The sequence below is a fragment of the Diceros bicornis genome, chromosome 2 (assembly GCF_020826845.1).
Source record: "Diceros bicornis minor isolate mBicDic1 chromosome 2, mDicBic1.mat.cur, whole genome shotgun sequence".
Classification (NCBI taxonomy): domain Eukaryota; kingdom Metazoa; phylum Chordata; class Mammalia; order Perissodactyla; family Rhinocerotidae; genus Diceros; species Diceros bicornis.
The window spans coordinates 62,831,847-62,851,217 of NC_080741.1; the positions used below are offsets into that span (position 1 = coordinate 62,831,847).

General features: G+C 41.6%; 1 protein-coding gene across 1 annotated transcript in view; it reads left to right on the forward strand.

The window, feature by feature from the left end:
• SNTN (sentan, cilia apical structure protein) overlaps nucleotides 1-19,371 on the forward strand; it is a 38,870-nt gene that overhangs the window by 8,368 nt on the left and 11,131 nt on the right. Inside the window, 2 exon segments of the mRNA XM_058567773.1 lie at nucleotides 15,207-15,347; nucleotides 17,352-17,386. Of these exon segments, the coding sequence (XP_058423756.1) occupies nucleotides 15,207-15,347; nucleotides 17,352-17,386 (176 nt within the window).

Consider the following 19,371-nt stretch of genomic DNA (forward strand, 5'->3'; position numbering starts at 1 on the left):
TGCACGAGTCGGCCGCCCTCCTCCAATCAAGGACTTCCTGGGGACTCAGAGGCCTCATTAGCGCTCCTGAACCACAGCCAGCCCGGGACAAACGAGGAGGCCTCAGCAGGCACTCCCTTGTGGGACCTCTCCCTCCTCCACAACGCGGTTATTTGTTTTGGCAACTCAGGGGCCTTTCTTTATTTTCTCCTCTTTTTTTGTAGAAAGTCATATAATCAGAGGTCTCCTACTTCTGACCCTCCCGGACTGTGCCTCCAGAAGCAACCATTGTTCTCAATTTCTTATAGATCCTTCCAGAGGTGGTCCCTGAAGATGTAAGTACACATATAATCCATTCCTTCTCAACGGGGGCAGTATTGCCCCAAAGTGGGGAAAATTGGTTTGGGGGAGAGGGAGGGCAGAAAAACCCTACTCTATGTATAAAGCACAGGTAATACAGTATATAAACAGATATACTGTATATATGCGATGCTAAAATTACATTGAGGGGCCGTCAGGACAAAACTGTCTAAAAAGTTTCCTTAGAGGAGATGCTAATGAAAAATAGATTGAGAAATGCTGATACAATCCTACTTTTTTATATACACAGAAGGTAGCCCACTGTCCTGGTACGTCCTTTTCTAGGAGGCAGCATGTGGTAGGGGGAGAGCTTGGTCTTGGGTTTCAAATCGTGGTTTGAATCCTGGATCCACCACTTATTAATTGTGGGAAGTTGACCAAGTTTCTCAATGTGCCCCTGCTTTTGTTTTCTCATCTGTAAAATGGGTGTAATAGTAGTAGCTGCCTCAAAGGGTAACTGTGAATAGTAAAGAGTTAATGCATGTAAAGCACTTGGAATAGTGCCTGGCACATGGGAGATACTCTACAGGTGCTTGCTATATCATGATTTTTCCACTTAATTGCATATCTTAGAGATTGTTCTATACTGCTTTTAATGGCTGTATAGTATTCCCTAGTATGAATGTACCATAATTTATTTAGACCAGGAGTGAGCAAATGACAACCCACAAGCCAAAAACAGTCAGCCACCTATTTTTGTAAATCAAGTTTTTTTGAAACACAGCCATGGCCATTCGTTTGTTTATTGTCTATGGCTGCTTTCACACTATAACGACTGAGACCATGTGGCCCCAAAAGCCTAAAATATGTGCTCTCTGGCCCTTTATAGAAAAATTTTACTGATCCCTGGTTTAGTCAGTTCTCTACTGAAGGACAGAGACTGTTAGATCAACCTTCTGCTACAACAAACATCACAGCAATGAATATTCCTGAACATCCATCTTTGAGCACATTAGCAAATATATCTAAAAGATAAATTCCTAGGAGTGGTCAAAAGATATATATATTCTTAATTTTCATAGATATTGCCAATTCCTTCCTTAGAGATTATATCAATTATACCCCCACCAACAGTGTACAGGAGTATCTCTTTCCCTCCCCTGCCACCAAATTAGGATGTTACCTAATTTTTGTTTTTTGCCAATCTGATAGGTAAAAGAAAAACATTACAGCTTTGTTGTTTAAATGTCTTTATTTTATGCTAAGATTGAGTTTTTTAAAATTTTCTTAATGAATGCCTTTCTTTAAAAGTAAACAAATCCAGTGATAGCTGGCTTTATTAGATAAAGAGCTTTACCTTTACAACTCATATGAACTAGGTAACATTATCCCTATTTTACAGAGGAGGAAATTGAGGCACAGAGAAATTAAGTCAACTTGGCAAAGATCAGAGGTATGGGAGTACCGTGGTTAAGAAACCTGACCTCAGAGTCAGACTACCTGGATTTGAAGCACAACTCCACCAAAATTATTAGCTGTGTGACCTTGGGAAAGTAATTTAACTCCTCCCTGCCTCGGTTTCCTTTTTTTTTTTTTTTTAAATGAGAATAACAATAGAACTCATCTCATTGTGTGATAATGGGAAACAAATGAGGGCTTCGATGCTATTGGTTTTAAGTGGTGAAGCCACAGTTTGAATCCAGATTTTTCTGATCTGGAATAGAAACACTTAAGCTATTTCCCTTGGTGACAATGTGTGATTGCTAAGCATTTTATATTTGTCCGGGGTGAATAGCTATGCCTTTCCTCATTCTCGGAGTCTTTTAGGAAGACTACCAACTCTACCCATTGCTGCAAACATCCAAGTACAGAACCACGGCCCCCAAGCCTGAGCATGTCTCAACTTGCTTAGTCACAATTGTTTGGAAATTCTGGAACATGAAACCATTCAGGGTAAAGACTGCCAAAGAAACATGAAAACTATTTAATCTTTCAAGTGTTTCAGATCATTTCCATCTGAAATAACACAGACAGAACAGAATTAGCTTTGGAAAGACATATATAAAATAGATTTTTTAAATGTTTTGTATCTACACATAAAAATACTGTGTGAGTTCATTTTTTGAATGAAGCTGGCTCTCCTGACAGAACAGCATCACAACCAATTAAACAATCACCTAAAATCTAGTACAGCACTGTCCAATAGGAATTTCTACAATGATAAAAACGTTCAATATCTATACTGTGCAAATCGGTATCCACTAGCCACAGGTGGCTCTTAAGCACTAGAAATGTGACCAGTATGACTAAGAAACTGAATTTTTTACTTTTAGTTAATTTTAGTTCATTTAAATTGAAATTTAAATAGCCACATGGCTAGTGGCTACCATATTGGGCAGTGCAGCTCTAATGGATCACCCTAGATTTTGTGCACATTTTCAAGAGTTGAGAAAGAACACCACTGAGTACACAGTAGGTATTCACTTAACAGCTGGGGAAATAAATTGCTGGACACTGGAAGTGTTACTTGGTAACCCAGTAGCTTAGTCCATGAATGTAACCAGGCTATAACTAGTTCTACACTGCCCCGCTGAGGAAGCACAGAACAGAATCAAAGCAACCCCTTTATCAATAACGCATATGTTGCTAAGACCGATGTCAAAGAGCGTACTGCCTATGTTTTCTTCTGGAATTTTCGTAGTTTCAGGTCTTACATTCAAGTCTTTAATCCATTTGGAGTTAATTTTTGTGTATGGTGTAAGGTAAGGGTGTACTTTCATTTTTTTGCATGTGGCTATCCAGTTTTCCCAACACCTTATGATTTCCTTCATTAAGTAGTAGATAATAACAACAATAGACAAACACATAGAGACAGAGATTGGAGTGGTGGTTACCAGAGGGGAAGGGGGGAGGGAGGAGGGCGAAAGGGATAATTCGGCACATGTGTGTGGTGATGGGTTGTAATTAGTATTTGGGTGGAGAACATAATGTAATCTATGCAGAAATAGAAGTATAATGATGTACACCTGAAAGTTATACAATGTTATAAACCAATGTTACTGCAATAAACAAAAAATTAAAAATAATAATAATAAAAAAATAATAAAAATAAAAATTAAAAAAAAATAGTACATATGTACAATCATTGGCCCACAGCCCCACCCAGCTCACAGAAGTATTTCATTTGGCCCACATAGTGTTTTAGAATTACTTTGAATTAATGATCAACATTTAAAATTCAAGAGATTTTACATTTCAGACTTCTTTAGAAAATTAAGAAGTCCTGACATTTCCCCCTGGCAGCAGTTGGCTGGAGCTGGGAAGCTTCTGCTCGCTTTAGAGGAGACCTGTACTCTCCAAGTTGACAAACTCCCCGCCATTCCCTATCGTCTTCCCTCCAGCTTCCTTCACTCATTCATCCAGTGCCTGCCTGGCCCCAGGAACCATGTGAGCTTATAATAACTACTCTAGGGCTGTGCTCCATCTCCAGCCATTTCCCTGGGACTTTCTCAGATGGTTGTGCACACACACACACACACACACACACACACACATGCACACAGCCCTCCTATAGTTTATCTGCATGCCTTACACCCATCGCACCTTCCACTTCTGTATCCCTACGCCTTTGCAAATACTGCTCCTCTTATTTGGAATGCTTTTCTCTGTCTGGTTCACCCTGACTCCTCTTTTGAGGTCCAGCAGAAAGAGTTCCTCTTCCACAAAGAGGACCTCCCAGGAGAGCGAGCTGCTTGTCCTTTTGAATGAACTTTGCACATTCCACAGACTGCTGTCATTTATTTCCCTCTGTCCTCTGCTCCAGACAAGGATTTCCTGAAGGGAAAGGCCAGTGTCTTATTCACCTTAGTATCCCTGAACCCCAGCACGGGTCTGCTGACTGAATTCTGAAATCTCAGTCTCCAGCCCAGACTCCTACATGGAACAGGAGAAACTGCCAAGAGGTTTTTAGTCCGCTGCCTTCTGGTGTCCTCACGAAAGTGCCTGAGGCCTTCCAGTCACCACTTGCCTACCCTCCTCTTGCCCTTCACCTCCCCGCCTCTCACCAAACCTGTGACTCCTCCTGTCTCCTCTGCCCCTAGAAATGGCAGAAAACCTCAAACAATTCCACAGTTATCCAAGCCAACAACCTGCGGGTCATTTTAGTCCCTTCTTTAGGAGGGACATCCTCACATCCTGTGGGGTCTCCCTGGAAGGTATGAAATTTGTCCCCATGGTATCCCCTACTCTCCCATCGTCTCTGGTACAAATGCCTCCTTTCTGATCTTTAGCACAGGTCAACTATTTCAACACACTCGGACCTAACTCTCCATCTGTTCTCACATCACCCTGATCCATCCTTCATCATAACCATTCTCTACTTTCTAAACATCTGAAATATTTTCATAACTCCCCATTGCCCTCAGAATAAACTCCAGTCCACCAAGCATAGCAGAGAAGGCCACCCTTCAGTTTCTCAGTTACTGTGCTCCAGCCCCGACGGCCTCTTTTCCATACCTCAAAATTTTGCACATGCTGATCCCTCTTCCTGAAAGGCTGCTCCCTTAGCACTTCACATGGCTGACTGTTTCATTGTTCAGGATTCAGCTCAAATTTCAGAGATGCCATCCCTGATCCCCAACATAAAGTTGTCCCCACCTAAACTTGTCACCCCATGTTACTCCATAATGATGTGTCAGATTCCCTTATCAAAATCAATAACTTCCATATTTGTTTATTGTCTGCTCCACTAAAACGTAAGCACCATGAAGGGGACGACCCTGTCTGTAGCCCCAAGCCCTTGGCACGGTGCCTGGTATACAGCTGGCAGCCAACCTGTGTTGGTTACTGAATGTCAAATGTTGAATGACTCTGTGAATGAATGGATGGATGGAAGTAAGTGAAAAACAGGAATCTATTGTAACTCATGTAACTATGAAGAAATGGTTCCAAAATGTGTTCCAGTATGTTCTTTCCAAAAGTAACACTTGTCCTAAATTAGATATTTGAAAAGAAGGAATCTCCGAGTATGTGAAGAGAAGAATTCTTGCTGATCAGTGCTGTCAATGATAGTCAGGTGGAGGTAACTGTAGTGTCAGCTAATTTTTACCTGGGTGTTATTTTTAGGTACTCTGTGCTCCCTGAAACCAACAAAGGGCTTAGCAACTCAAAATTGGTAGTGGGATTTGCTCAAGCAGACGTGCCATGTAACAATTTATCATCATGACAAGTACTGAAGAGTTCAAGGCAACTTGCTGATGCCTGCTTTCCTAATTCAGAGCTCAGGAGGAAATACATTCTGTTAGGGAAATTAGAATCCTCCAAATAGCTTCTTCAGTGTATTAATATCTCTGCTGGGCTCAAGACTGGATTGTCTGTTTACAACTTGGTTATCTTTATTTGTATCTGTCCAATTTCAAACATGCCACTAGGAAGACATATTGCCAGCTGTTTTAAGTTTTAAAAGGACAATTTTATCAACACAGTATTTTTTTAAACCCCATCTGCACACTATGGTGAGAATGTGATCTAAAATAGAGTAAAACAAAAGTGCTAAAAAAAATAGATCTTGCTAGTATCCTGGGAATCCAAGTCTGTCCAGGTTAAATCATATCCCCTTTAACACAGAAGCACCAGTGGAGATTTATATCAGGTTGTATTTTACTTCTTCGGTGCAGATTAGTCTCAAACTCTGACACCGGCATAGAAACAGCTTCCAGTGGGTTTGAAAAGTTGTGTGCTGGAGACATAAACTGAGAACAATAAGGGTGTGAGTGAAGGCTGAGCGCTCCAGTTCCCTGGGGGAAGGCAGGAGTAGCTAAGAGTGGAGAAACAGCAACCAGGAAAGGACTAATCATGGGGACAGCCAAGAACTCCACCAAGACAATAGTGGAGGCTCAGAACACTCCCAATTAGTAAGCTAAACAGTGCTATGACTTCTTCCACTCTCAGAAACACAGAGATGGCTCATTAGAAATTAGGCAGCAGGTACACAGCCTCGGAAGGATCCACAGTAAGGAGAGAGAGAGCGAAACCATCTCTCCATCATATCTCTGGTGGATACCTGGTTTTATAGCTAGGGATTTATGTCTTCATTTATTCTGTGCCTGGTCCCCTAAAGGACTTAGGCAATTTTGATTCTATATGAACACTATGCCTGGGATTTTCTTGAGAAAAATAATTCAGACTTTATAGTTAATTCAGACTAATGTGGTTTTAACTGGGGGAAGAAAGAAGCTGGGCAGATGGGGCACAGAAATAGGAAGGAAATTTTTCACTATATGCCTTTTATATGTGTGGTTTAAAGCAAGAGAATGTGTTATTTATTCAAAAATAAATTAAAAGTTTGAATGTATACAGTTAAACACTTTCAGATGACTTGAAAGCAAGCTTTTTCCCCACATAAGCTACCATTTCGGGAAAATGCAAGTGAGCATTTCCTTGCCAGGGTGAACAATTCTTCAATCTTGCAGTCAAACCTCTTTAAGCATATTTTATGGAGCTGAGCATTCTCGCCTGATTTCTTCACCCTGTGGGCATTAAAATCCTAAATCAAGAACCGATGGATTAACCAAAGAGATTCCGGACCCTCTTAGTGAGTGGTGGATTACTGATAGTTACAAAGCCTAAAATCTTGCTTAGTTTTCTGTGTTAATTGATGGGATAATAAGCATCACCCTACATTTATGTGTGTTGGCTGCAACACGGCAATTACATGACATGTTTTATTCACGAGAGAGGCCCCAGAGTGCTCCAGTAATCGTCAGAACCAGTTTCTCTCTTTCAAATGAGCATCAGAAAGGTCTGCATAATGACAGTCACCAATGGAAAATTAAAAGTTCTCACTTTTTCTCCCATTCCATTGTAAGATAATTAAAGCCCAGACCAATAAAACGTTGAGCATTCTTATTCTGAAATTTAATTCCCACTACATCAGAGAGGTGGCTAAATGCTGTAGGTCATCTGCTGGCAACACACTGGGTGGGCCCACGGCAAAGCCAAAGACTTTCCAAGTGGTTTCGCCAGTGCCCAGCCAAAGAGAGGAAAAGGGCCAACAGGCGGATCCTCTGCGTTGTGGACACATTGGGGCCCCAGTGCCTGCTGGCTTCTGGGTCACAAATCCAAGAGAACTATTGCATTAAAAACAGACAACCAAGGGAAGATGTTGCATAAAACATGTAGGGTCGAATTCTGCTGTGTACTAACATAGGGTCGAATTCTGCTATGTACTGACCGTATTTCCATGAAGCCTGAATCTCTACCCATCTGTGGAGTGTCCTAGCTGTCAGCAGAGGGATTTAACAGCAAGGTCCCATTGTAAAGACGACACCATCCCAGTGCAGACCATTACGAGATCACACCAGCGTGGGCATAAAGAAAGAGGTCCACAAAATGTAGATATAAAACTTATTAGAGAGAGAGAATAAATAAATAAATAAATAAATAAATAAGGACCTGACTACACAGTATGTGAAGGGAACCGGGATAGTGACAGGGATGCAGTGGCGTTCCAAAACTGTGGGTACTGATATTATCAAAGAAACACAGTGAAGTCATATAAATCATACGGTATCAGATCAGAATACAGGCTCTCTGTTCATGAATATATAGCAAGTATTTAAATAAGCTAATTTTCTAAAATTACAGAGGGACTTTCATTTCCGGGAAGATGGAGTAGATATATTTCCCCTAATCCTCCTGCTAAGTATAACTAAAAACCCTGGACATTATACATAAAACAAAGATAGTCTAAAAGATGGAGAAAAAGAAGACAGAGTGTGAGGAAGCTCGGGACTGAAAGAACGTGGCAGTGAGTTCCCTAGGGTTTCTTTTTGCCTCATATATCCCAGACTGGGTGCTAGGGAAGCCACCCAGCTGAAACACCAAAGGACACAGACAAAAGAAGAGTCCCAACAAAAGCCTCTTCTCTTTAGCCAAAGGAACAGAAAAGGGGCAGCCTAGCAGAACCAAAGACTTTTAGAAAATAGCTGCTCTACTCCAACCAAACACCATTACAGGCAACTGTGCCCCACCCCCGCCCCCACCAGCAAAGACCAAGTGATGAGTCTAGACTCCCACCCTCTCCAGGCTGTAATGAGGGCTCCAACCACCACACCAGGATGATGTCAGGGAAGGCTGAGCAGGAGGCCTGGACTTTCATCCTCCAAGGATGGTAATGAGTCCGACCTGCTGTGGCGTCAGCTGAGACCGTGTGGGGAGCCTGGACTTCTACCGCCACCTGGTAGTAATGAGGCACCCCCACTCCCTGCTAAGAGAATTTGTTGCCAGCAGATCTACTCTAAAAAAATGGGTAAGGGGGGCCGGCCCGTGGCTTAGCGGTTAAGTGTGCATGCTCCGCTACCGGCGCCCGGGTTCAGATCCCTGGTGCGCACCAATGCACCGCTTCTCCGGCCATGCTGAGGCAGCGTCCCATATGCAGCAACTAGAAGGATGTGCAACTGTGATGTACAACTATCTACTGGGGCTTTGGGGAAAAAAAAAAGGAGGAGGATTGGCAATGGATGTTAGCTCTGGGCTGATCTTCCTCACACACACACAAAAAAAAAAAATGGGTAAGGGAAGTTCTCTAAACATACTGTATTCTATATTTTATGCATTTATCTTGTTTATTGTGTGTCTCCCTACTACAATGTGTGCTGCAGGAAGACAAGGCTCTTTGTCCATTTTGTTTCACTGATGTATCCTCATTGCTTTTAATAGTGTCAGACTCATAGTGGGTGCCCAATAAATATTTGTTTAGGGAATAAATTGCACGTTCATTTGTCTATGTGTATTGCAGTCCTTAGCTGTAAAGTTGAGTTAATGATACTTCTATTCCATATTATTATGAGGATTAAATGAGGTGATGTTCAAAAACACAACTTACGATATATAAGAACTCTTACAATTCAACAACCAAAAAACAAATAACCTGATTAAAAAATGAGCAAAAGACTGCAATAGACATTTCTCCAAAGAAGATATACAAATGATCAATAGGCACAAGAAAAGATGCTCAACATCACTAATCCTTAGGGAAATGCAAATCAAAACTGCAATGAGATACCACCTCATTAGAATGGCTACTATCAAGAAAAGGAAAAACAGAAAATAAGCGTCGGCAAGGATGTGGAGAAATAGAAACCCTGTGTACTGTTGATAGGAATGTAAAATGGTACAGCTGCTATGGAAAACAGTATGGTAGTTCCTCAAAAAATTAAAATAGAATTACCATATGTTCCAGAAATTCCACTTCTGGGTATATACCCCAAAAAATTGAAAGGACTCGAACGGATATTTGTACACCCATATTCATAGCAGCATTATTCACAATAGCCAAAAAGTGGAAGCAACCCAAGTGTCCATCCATGGATAAATGGATAAACAAAACGTGGCAAATACGTACAATTGGGAGAGGTGGAAATGAGACAGTATTGTTTTAATGGGTACAGTGTTTCAATTTGCAAAATGAAAATAGTTCTGGAGATGGATGGTGATGATGGTTCACAACAATGTGAATGTACTTAATGCCACTAAACTGTACTTAAAAATGGTTAAGATGGTAAATTTTATGTTATGTATGTTTTATCATAATTTTTCAAAAATTAAAAAAAAAATAACTTGCACCATATCAACAATGTAGTAGAGAGTCTTTAAATCATAGATTACAGAGATGAGTATAAAATTTATATGAGAACAACCTTGTGTTCTTGCCTATAATTATGGCTAAGAAAAGAAGATCTAGCTATATAAATAGGTTTCATTGTCCTTTTGCACCAGCTTCCCACCTTGGCAAGATCAATCAAGGAAAAGGAAAGTGACAGGGAAGGGCCAGTGCCAGTGGCTGCAATGACACTGCCACCTAAAAATTAGAGTGCCATTGCTTGGCTACTTAAGATACTGTCTCAGCAGGAAAGAAAGTAAGTTTCTGGTCTCCTTTACTGCAGAAAAAGAACAGAGCTGGATATAGAGTAACAGAATTAGATTAGGTCTTGGAAAAAAAATCAGTACAAGTTATCCCAATGCCTGGAGGCCAGCTTTGTAGTTTATTCCACAGAGTTTGTGGCAACAAAATTGAAAAAGAACTCAATAAACTAAATTATTTCTATTAAGTTCCCACTGGAAAGGCAAGGAGCATCTTTACTAATAGAATTGAAGACATATTTAGTTGGAGAAGTATGTTCCTGAGACTAAGGGGCATCTTGCCTAATGGAAGAAAGGACAGTGCTCAAAGACAAGAGCTGAGCATTAGTGGGCCAAAGAGTGGAGCGGTATTTTTCCCTTAGCTGGGGGACCACAGTGGTGTTTGGTGGGAAAGTATGATCGATGCCTTCCTTGACAGCAGCCTCAAACTGAGGAGATCCAAGCTTCCTTAACTTCATTCTTCAAGTGAATTCATTTGGCAAAATTTTAATAAGCTTTATTGAAGCAAAATTTTCATATATACGTATAGACAGTCCCCGACTTACAATGGTTCAACTTGATTTTTCAACTTTACGATGGTGCAAAAGCAATACACATTCAGTAGAAACCATACTTTGAATTTTGAATTTCGATATTTTTCCCAGGTGGGGGTATGTGGTATGACGCGCTCCCCTGATGCTGGGCAGCAGACAGCGGGCTGCGGCTCCCAGTCAGCCACATGATCACGAGGGTGAACAACGAATACACTTAGTACCATTCTGTACCCATCCAGCCATTCTGATTTTCCCTTTCAGTACAGTATTCAATAAATTACATGGGATAGTCTACACTGTGTTATAAATTAGGCTTCATGTTAGATGATTTTGCCCAACCGTAGGCTAATGTAAGTGTTCTGAGCACGTTTAAGGTAAGCTAGGCTAAGCTATGATGTTCGGTAGGTTAGGTGTATTAAATGGATTTTTGACTTACGATATTTTCAACTTACATTAGGGTTATCAGGATGTAACTCCATCATAAGTTGAGGAAGATCTGTATACACCCATGTGACCACTTCCCAGATCAAGATATGAACCATTGTGATTATCCCCAAAAGTCCCCTCATGCTGTTTCCAGAGGTAACCACTATTTTAACTTCTGTCACCATAGATTAGTTTTTCGTGTTCTTGAACTTCATATAAATGGAATCATACAGCATGTATATTCTTTTTGTGTCTAGCTTCTTTATTCAACATGTTGGGTTTGCAGTCTATCCATGTTTTGGGGTGTATTTGTAGTTTCTTCTCTTTTATTGATGAGTGGTATTCCATAGGAGATAACCAAACAGCCAGTAAGCATATGAAAAGCTACTCACTATCATTAGTCATCAAGGAAATGCAAATTAAGGCCACATTGTGATACCAGAATAAATAAAGCTTAAAAAAGACTGGCAATGCCAACTGTTGTTGAGGATGTGGTATATATTCCATACTCTCATATATTATTGGTGGAAGTGTAAAATGGAACAGTCTCTTTGGAAAAGTATTTGGCAGTTTCCAAGAAAATTAAACAATATCTACCCTATGACCCATCAGTTCCACTCCTAGATATATATCCAGGGGAAATGAGTGCATATTACGCAAAAATACTTGTAGAAAAATGTTCATAGCAGCCTTATTTGTAATAGTCCGAAACTGGAAACAACTCAAATATCCATCAACAGGACAATGCATACAGGAACTGTAGTATATTCAAATGAATAGTGTTTGAGGGTTTACTGTGTGCAAAACACACTCTTCCTCCTTGTCATCTCTTCCTTTAGTGGACATGACACCCTTTTTTGTGGGATTCCATTTCCTTCTCAGGCTCCTCTGAAAGCAGGGAGGGAGCACTGAACACTGTGTATCTCCCAGCAGCAGATATATGCCGAGCTTTCCCCAGTGGGTATCACACTCCAGATCCTCTGATCCTGGGTCACACAGTTGTCAACAAACATCCCCTTTCATAAACATTTCCTGAGTATGATGCTAGATCCTGAGAAGAAGATGCAGAGATAATTAAAACATAGTCCCTGCTGAGGAGATAGTGGTTGAAAGCTTGAATCTTGCAGTCAGAAAGACCTGTGCCTGAATCCCAACTCTTACTAGCTGGGGGCTCTTGGTCCAGCCCTGATCTCCTCTTCTGTGTAAGGCATCTGCACAATGCAAACAATAACCATAGTGCCACCAAAAGAGCGTTCTAAGAACTGAATGAGAGGTGGCATGTGAAGTGCATAGCACAATGTCTGGCACTTAGGAGGTTTCAATCAATGGATTTATTATTATTATCCTTATTCACAACCTACTGAGAAGAAAAAACAAATCATAACTAATTAAGACTATTAAGCAGACAATCAGAGGTATTAGAAAGAAGTAAAATGTGCTTTGGGGATATGGAGAGGAAGAAGAGGTTAATTTGGGCTAGAATATGCTGGTAAGATTTCTCATAGGATTTACAGAGAGTTGGTTGTCAGCTGAGGAAACAAGACCTGCAGCTCTCGTTTTAATGATCAAACAGTGCATTCAGAGGCAACATGGTGTAATGAAGGTGGTCTTGTGTGCTTGTCGATAAGTCCACATGGAATCATTTCTCAAAACTCTGCTTGTCATCCACGCATTTCCTTTCCCCAAACTGATATCCAGCTCAGTACACTCAAGTGTCCCCCTCATTTTGCCAAAGGACCAGGTTGACTGAGGGATTTTTTTTAATGTTTTTTCCAGATGGTTTAATGCTGTGTGTAAACAGCCTAAATGTTCCACGATATTATTAGATTCTGGTATAGGAAAAAAATGATGTATTATCAGCTGAAATATCTGTAGATGCTGCTATGTTTTTTTGAGAATGCCAGCTTTGATTCAATCCTGACGAGGTGGTTATCAATAAACTTGATTCCTAGTATTTTGCATCCATCTTCATCACTATCATCGTCAGCATCATTGTCATCATGCTGTTTCTCGCCCATTTGTTCATCCCTCTCTCCTATTCCATGCTCTGCCCTTCTCTATGCCCTAGAAGGCTGATTCTTACAGACTCCACCTCCCAGGCTCCCTTGCTGCACTGGCTAGAGATCAGAGTGTGGGGTATTTCTTCTCTACTCTCTGCCTGCTTAGCCTGATTTCTAGCTGTAGCTGCCTCCCTTCAACCACCGCTCTGTCAAGTGGTCCCCGCTTCAAGAATCCAGCTCTCACTGGGCTCCATAGTACAATTTCCTCTCCTTGCCCCTTCAGGACTGAGGGTGGTAAGTCTCCCAATGTTGCTAGTCTCCGGGTGCCTCAACATCCACGTTTACTTTCCTAACCCTGCCCACTGACTAATCCTGTCATAGGTGTCTCAAGTGCCATCTGAGTTAGATTCTGTGTCCTGTCAGGACCCTGATGACACAGTCATCTCTAACATCATCTTCTCTATGACTGTTATTTATTGATTGTTCCTCATGTATCAGACACTGTGCTGAGTGCTTCAACACATTAACTCGTCCAGTCTTCATAATAACTCCATGAGGAAAGTATTGTTTTACAGGTGAGAAAGTAGACTTAGCAGTTTTAAATATTTTTTATCTCAGGTAACACAACTAGTAAGTGGCAGAGTCAGAATTCAAACTCAGATCTTTCTACTCCAGAGCCTCTTTTGAACACCATCAACAGTTCTCCAATACAGTCCATGCCAGAATCATCTGGAGTGTTTGTTACAAATCCAGATTCTGGGAAACCTACTCAGAGCCCTCTGCTGAGGAAACCAGCTCTAGGTTTTAACTTGAGCAGTGAAGTTGTCTCAGGGTCATCACCTGATCTAAGGGAGATAACTGTATAGGCTAACTGACAACCTATAGGGTGGGTCAGCATTTAAACTCTGACCAGTATGAACAACAGTAATTAGCAAGGCCCATCAAACTCTCTCTCCCTCCCAAATTTAAATGAAAACTGCTAAGGAAATTAGTCAGGAGGTAGAGGGAGAAGAGAAAAGAAAACCCATAAAGAGAAGCAAGCAATGAGACAGTGACCTGGCCATATGGTGGAACAATGACCAGTGATGCAGTAATAAGATAGCAAGGTCCCTGGAGCTAACTTGAAGCCTGAATAACGACTATTCTTAGCTTCTCTTGAGATCTATCTCCTCTCCCCCATCAACTGACCAGTGATCTAAGTAATTGTTGGTCATGTTTCCCCTGAACCATACTCATTTGACTGAGTTGACACATTCCCCGGGTTTTACAGAAGGAGCTCTAAACTAACACAAATGAAATAGCCTCCCCACTGGTCTTCCTGAATTTACTCTGTCCATCTCTCTAAACCATTATTCACACTGAAGCCGGAGTGATTTTTCCAAAATGTAAATCTAACTTTATTTATTAACCTCTTTGCTTAAAACTCATAAACGGTTTCTTATTCTTTTGACATAGAGTGAAAATCCCCTACCGTGCCTACAAGTTTCTGATGGTCTAGCCATCTTGCCTTCTCTTCAGCCTCAACTGGAGCCTGACCCCCCCTTGGCCTCTCTGGTCCCACCACACTGAACTTCTTTCAGTCCCTCCTGATCACCACACTCCTTCCTGCCACTGGGCTTAGCACAGGCTATTCTTCCTGCCTACAATGTGGATCACTTGCCCTTTCACCTACTTAACTCCTACTCATCATCAAATATCATGTCCCCAGGGATGCCTCCCTGACCTCCCTGACCGACGCCAATCTCATGGCATCCCCTTGCATGGTATTGTTCGCAGGTGCAACTTTTTGTGTGATTACTTGATTAATATCAGTCTTCCTCACTCAGCACTCTGAGATTAGAGTCCATGTCTGATTTCGGTTACTGTTGTGTACCCAGCACCTTGTAGATTGCCTGGCCCACAGTAGGCACTCAAATATTTTTGAACGCATGAATGGTTTAATGTCTACATACAATAACACTAGGGAAAAGCTCTTCTAAAACTGCCATTGTATAGTTGTCATGGAGTGAATGACAATAGTAACAGTGGGCAAGTGACTGTTGCTTAGAAAGGGCCAACACACAACGGGAGACCAGAGGATCTGTGGCTGTATGCACAGCACCCAAGACCAAGCACTCCACTTGGAAGGGGAGCCCAATCCTTCTGCAGCCCCAACATCCACTTTAGCACCTAGGAAAATGCCCAAAAGGTCAGTGGCACTTGGCTCTCCTTTACTGAGTTTCATTTAAGCTTGCAGGTGTATTTCTGAAGAGTTTATGTCAACAATTTGATGCCAAGATATTGCAAGTTTTGTGCCTATTACCCACCCCAATCCAGCTTTAAATTGAGTTTGAAAAACAAAGAGAAAAAACTTAGAGCTTTGATTGCAAACTGAAAAGATGATACAATTAACACAAATATCTTTGATTGTCTCTTGAGAAACATTTGTGAATAAAAATTGATAATGATTTTAACTATATAGCATATTCTCTCAAATTATCCGTGACAGAGGGAAATTGTTTCATATCATTCAAATGTGTAAAATTATGGGTAATAAAAGAAAACTATTCTTTCTCATGTAATTCCATTTAGGGGACTTACTTTAGTTCAAAAAGCTTTCTTGAACACTTAACAAGTGCTAGGTAGTCTGCTAGGCTGGGGGTGGAAGATACAGAGATAAAACTGTATAGCTCTTGCTCTAAAGAGCCTCACAGACCAGTGGAGGAAATCACGACAATAGAAAATAACACAAGCCACGTTGCAAGTGCACGTTATGCAAAGTGAAAAGATGGCACATCCTTTGTTCTAAGAAGGAGATAGTAATGGTGCAGAATTTTTAGAAAATCAAGTGGAGCTCCCCAAAAAGACGATAAAAGGTCCAAGATATCACGGAGTCCAGCTTCCTAATTTTACAAGTTAGAAAAATGAGGCCCCCAAAGGTGATGATCTCTTGACTAATTCCTGCCAGAACCAGATCTTGAATCCAAAAGTTCTCTTTAAGGAGTTGTCAAAGATACAACCAAGGTCTGTTGTTCGTATTGGGTTTCTTAAAAACCACTCCAGCCATTAAGGGTTGAAATATCAAGCAAACTTTGATTTGCTGTTTATAAGAGAGCAAGATTCATCTTCTTGCCTCCCATCTGGCCCCTTTCCAATCTCCTTTGGACATATCAGGTGAAATAACTTCCCAAAACTCAATTTTGATCATGTCATTCCCCTCCTTCCCATTGTTATCTTAGGATAACAACCTGCGTCCTTCACAAGGCTCAGCATGCTCTGGCCCCTGCCCTTGATTGCAGCCTCACCTTCCACCACTACCTCCTCCCTTCTCCAGGATCCAGCCACACGTACCTCCTTTGGTTCTTTAATCATGCCATGCTTTCTTCCACTTCCGGGCCTCAGGACATAATGTTCCCTCTCCTTGGAACACTCTTCCTCCTCCTTCACCTACTAATTCATCAGGTTCAGGTAAAAGCCATTACCTTGACCTACAGACTGGTTTGTCCTTCCCTGCCCTCTGCATGTGCTCTGCCTTTACTCTTTATTGAACTACCTGTTTAAAATCTGTCTTTTGCACTAGATACTAAGCCCCAAGAGTGCAAGAACGTGTCTCTGTCATTCACTGATGCATCCCCAACCCCCAGCACAGTACTTAGATTCTTAGGTAGGCTGAGCTGCCGGAACAAATAAACTTCACATCTTCAGAATTTTACAGGGCAAGAAGTTATTATTTTTTTTTATTTTTCATGTGACAGTCCAGAGTGGAGATTCCAGGTCGGTGGTAGTTTTACTTCATGCAGCCATGTAGGGACACAGGCTGGTGTGGCTTGTGGCGTCAACATGTGGCTTCCCAAGTATCACTGATAATTTCTATGTTGGACAGCTGGAAATGGGAGAGACCACAGAAGAGCTTACATGGAAGGTGATCACTCTTTTACTCTTTCTCCATTGGAGGGAATTTAGTCACATGGCCACATAACTGCAAGAAAGGCTAGGACATATGGGCCAGCCGGCCAGCCAAGGTCAAGCATTTCTTTACTATGTGGCCGGGGGAGAAAGGCTTTTGAAAGACAGGTGGCTGCTCCACCAGAATGCTAAGTGAATGTTTCCTGAAAATAAATTAATCTTTAAATTGTTGTATTACTCTACTTTAGATGCTGATATCAACACCCAAACTCCCAGAATCATTATGTTTCTTTCATTTTGTTGGCAGCATTTCAATATCCAAACAACTGGCTTCAATAAAAGGCAAGGCATGGAGTGAGTGAGACGTATGTGTTTCTCCTCTTCCACGACAGCACGCCACGAGTTAAAAATAGTAGGACATCAGAGAGTCCCAGAGATGTAAGGGAACCTGTGGATAAATCATCAAACATTCATGATGTTCTTTTTAAAGCTTTGGGGACTGAGGTCCAGGGATCAGAATTAGCTCCCCCAAACTTAGACAAGCCATTAAAGCCCACACTAAGATGGCAGCATGGATCCCCCGACTCCTAATTCCGTGTTCTTCCCACTGTGCTCAGTTGCCTCCCCATGGGCGGCCTCCTTGTGTGTTCAGAGAAGGACCGTCAGTATCTGACTCATGGCTGCTCAGTGGAACTCAGGATGCAATCAACCCCCAACTGTCTATGTTGATCGAGTGAAAACACAGTGTGGCCAACTCCCAGAGTGTAAATATTTGCCCTCAGAATTCAATCTTATAGGTAAAATATCTTTAGAGCTAACAATTTTGCCATGGGAAAAACAATATAAGAAAAAAAGACACTCATATACTTTGATCATTATCTTATTCCAAAATGAGTGGCTTAAAATGTTTACAGAGCAGCAAGCACAGCTGGACATGACTATATGGGAGGTGTTGTTCCTCCTGGATGGCTCGCCAATGTCTCCAAAGGAGACTGTTTATATTTTTATTTAAGTAAATCTTCATCTTGATGAAAATATTATTTTTACATCATCACAACACAAGAGACCCATGATTTCTGTTTTACAATTTACACAATTTGGGGTACTTTTGACAATTGTCCATGACAATATCACTTCCACGACATGATAAATATCCATGTCACTTCTCATGCAACTCCCCACTCTGGGAGGTTGAGGGAGGTTGTAACTCTCTCTGTCACCCTCACTACCCCCCAACACACACACACACACACACACACACACACACACACGCACACACACGCACAGTTCCTAGCACCAGACTCCTTACATTGGACCACTGGGGCACATTTATTCCCATGCCTTAAGTAAACATAGCATAAACATAGCTTATCTTTCCAGAATGTGTTTTATTCAATGGTAAGTAATTTTAAATGTTATTCATTGAAATCAAACTTGGGTAGATCATGGAATAGAAGTCAATACAAACCCATATTTTCTTTACTGGCTAATTGGGCTTATGCCCTTGATGTCTTGGGCGGGGTGGGGTGGGGGGTGGGAATGAGGGATGAGTACATATTTGCCTCTAGTATCCAACGTAGTTTTTTGGTTTTTTTTAAGGAAGATTAGCCCTGAGCTAACATCTGTTGCTAATCCTCCTCTTTTTTGCTGAGGAAGGTTGGCCCTGGGCTAACATCCGTGCCTATCTTCCTCTACTTTATATGAGATGCTGCCACAGCATGGCTTGACAAGCGGTGCGTCTGTTGGCGCCTGGGATCCGAACCTGCAAACCCAGTGCCTCCAAAGCGGAGCACGAGAACTTAACCGCTATGCCACTCAGCCGGCCCCCCAAAGTAGTTTTATAGTGGAAAAGTTTGAGAAGTACTAGCGTATTGGGAAAGCTATCAATCTAGCGAGAAAAGAGCAGAGACCTAGTGTTTAGTTCTGCCACGTACTACGCATGTGAACCTGGACAAACCACTTCTCTCATAGGTCTTCAGTTGCAAAAATAACTAATGCTAGCAAAAATTCTAAAAAGGAGGTGATTCTGACACCTTGCTGCACTGAGAGTTGTGTTTCTCTTACACCAAAGTGTCAGGAACTCACTAGATCTAGTGTTTAATGGTTAGTGTTTCACTTTCTAGGGCGGTTGAGGAGAGCGAGCCAGAGAATTGTTCTGAGGTTCACGTCAGCTCAGTTCAACGCACATATACTGAGGCCTACAACACTCCAGGGCCTGGGAATTCATGCAAAGATGAATAAGATGCAGTAACTGCCCTCAGGGAACATACAGTCTAGAACTGCACTGTCCAACTCAGTAGCCACGAGCCACGTGCAGATATTACAAG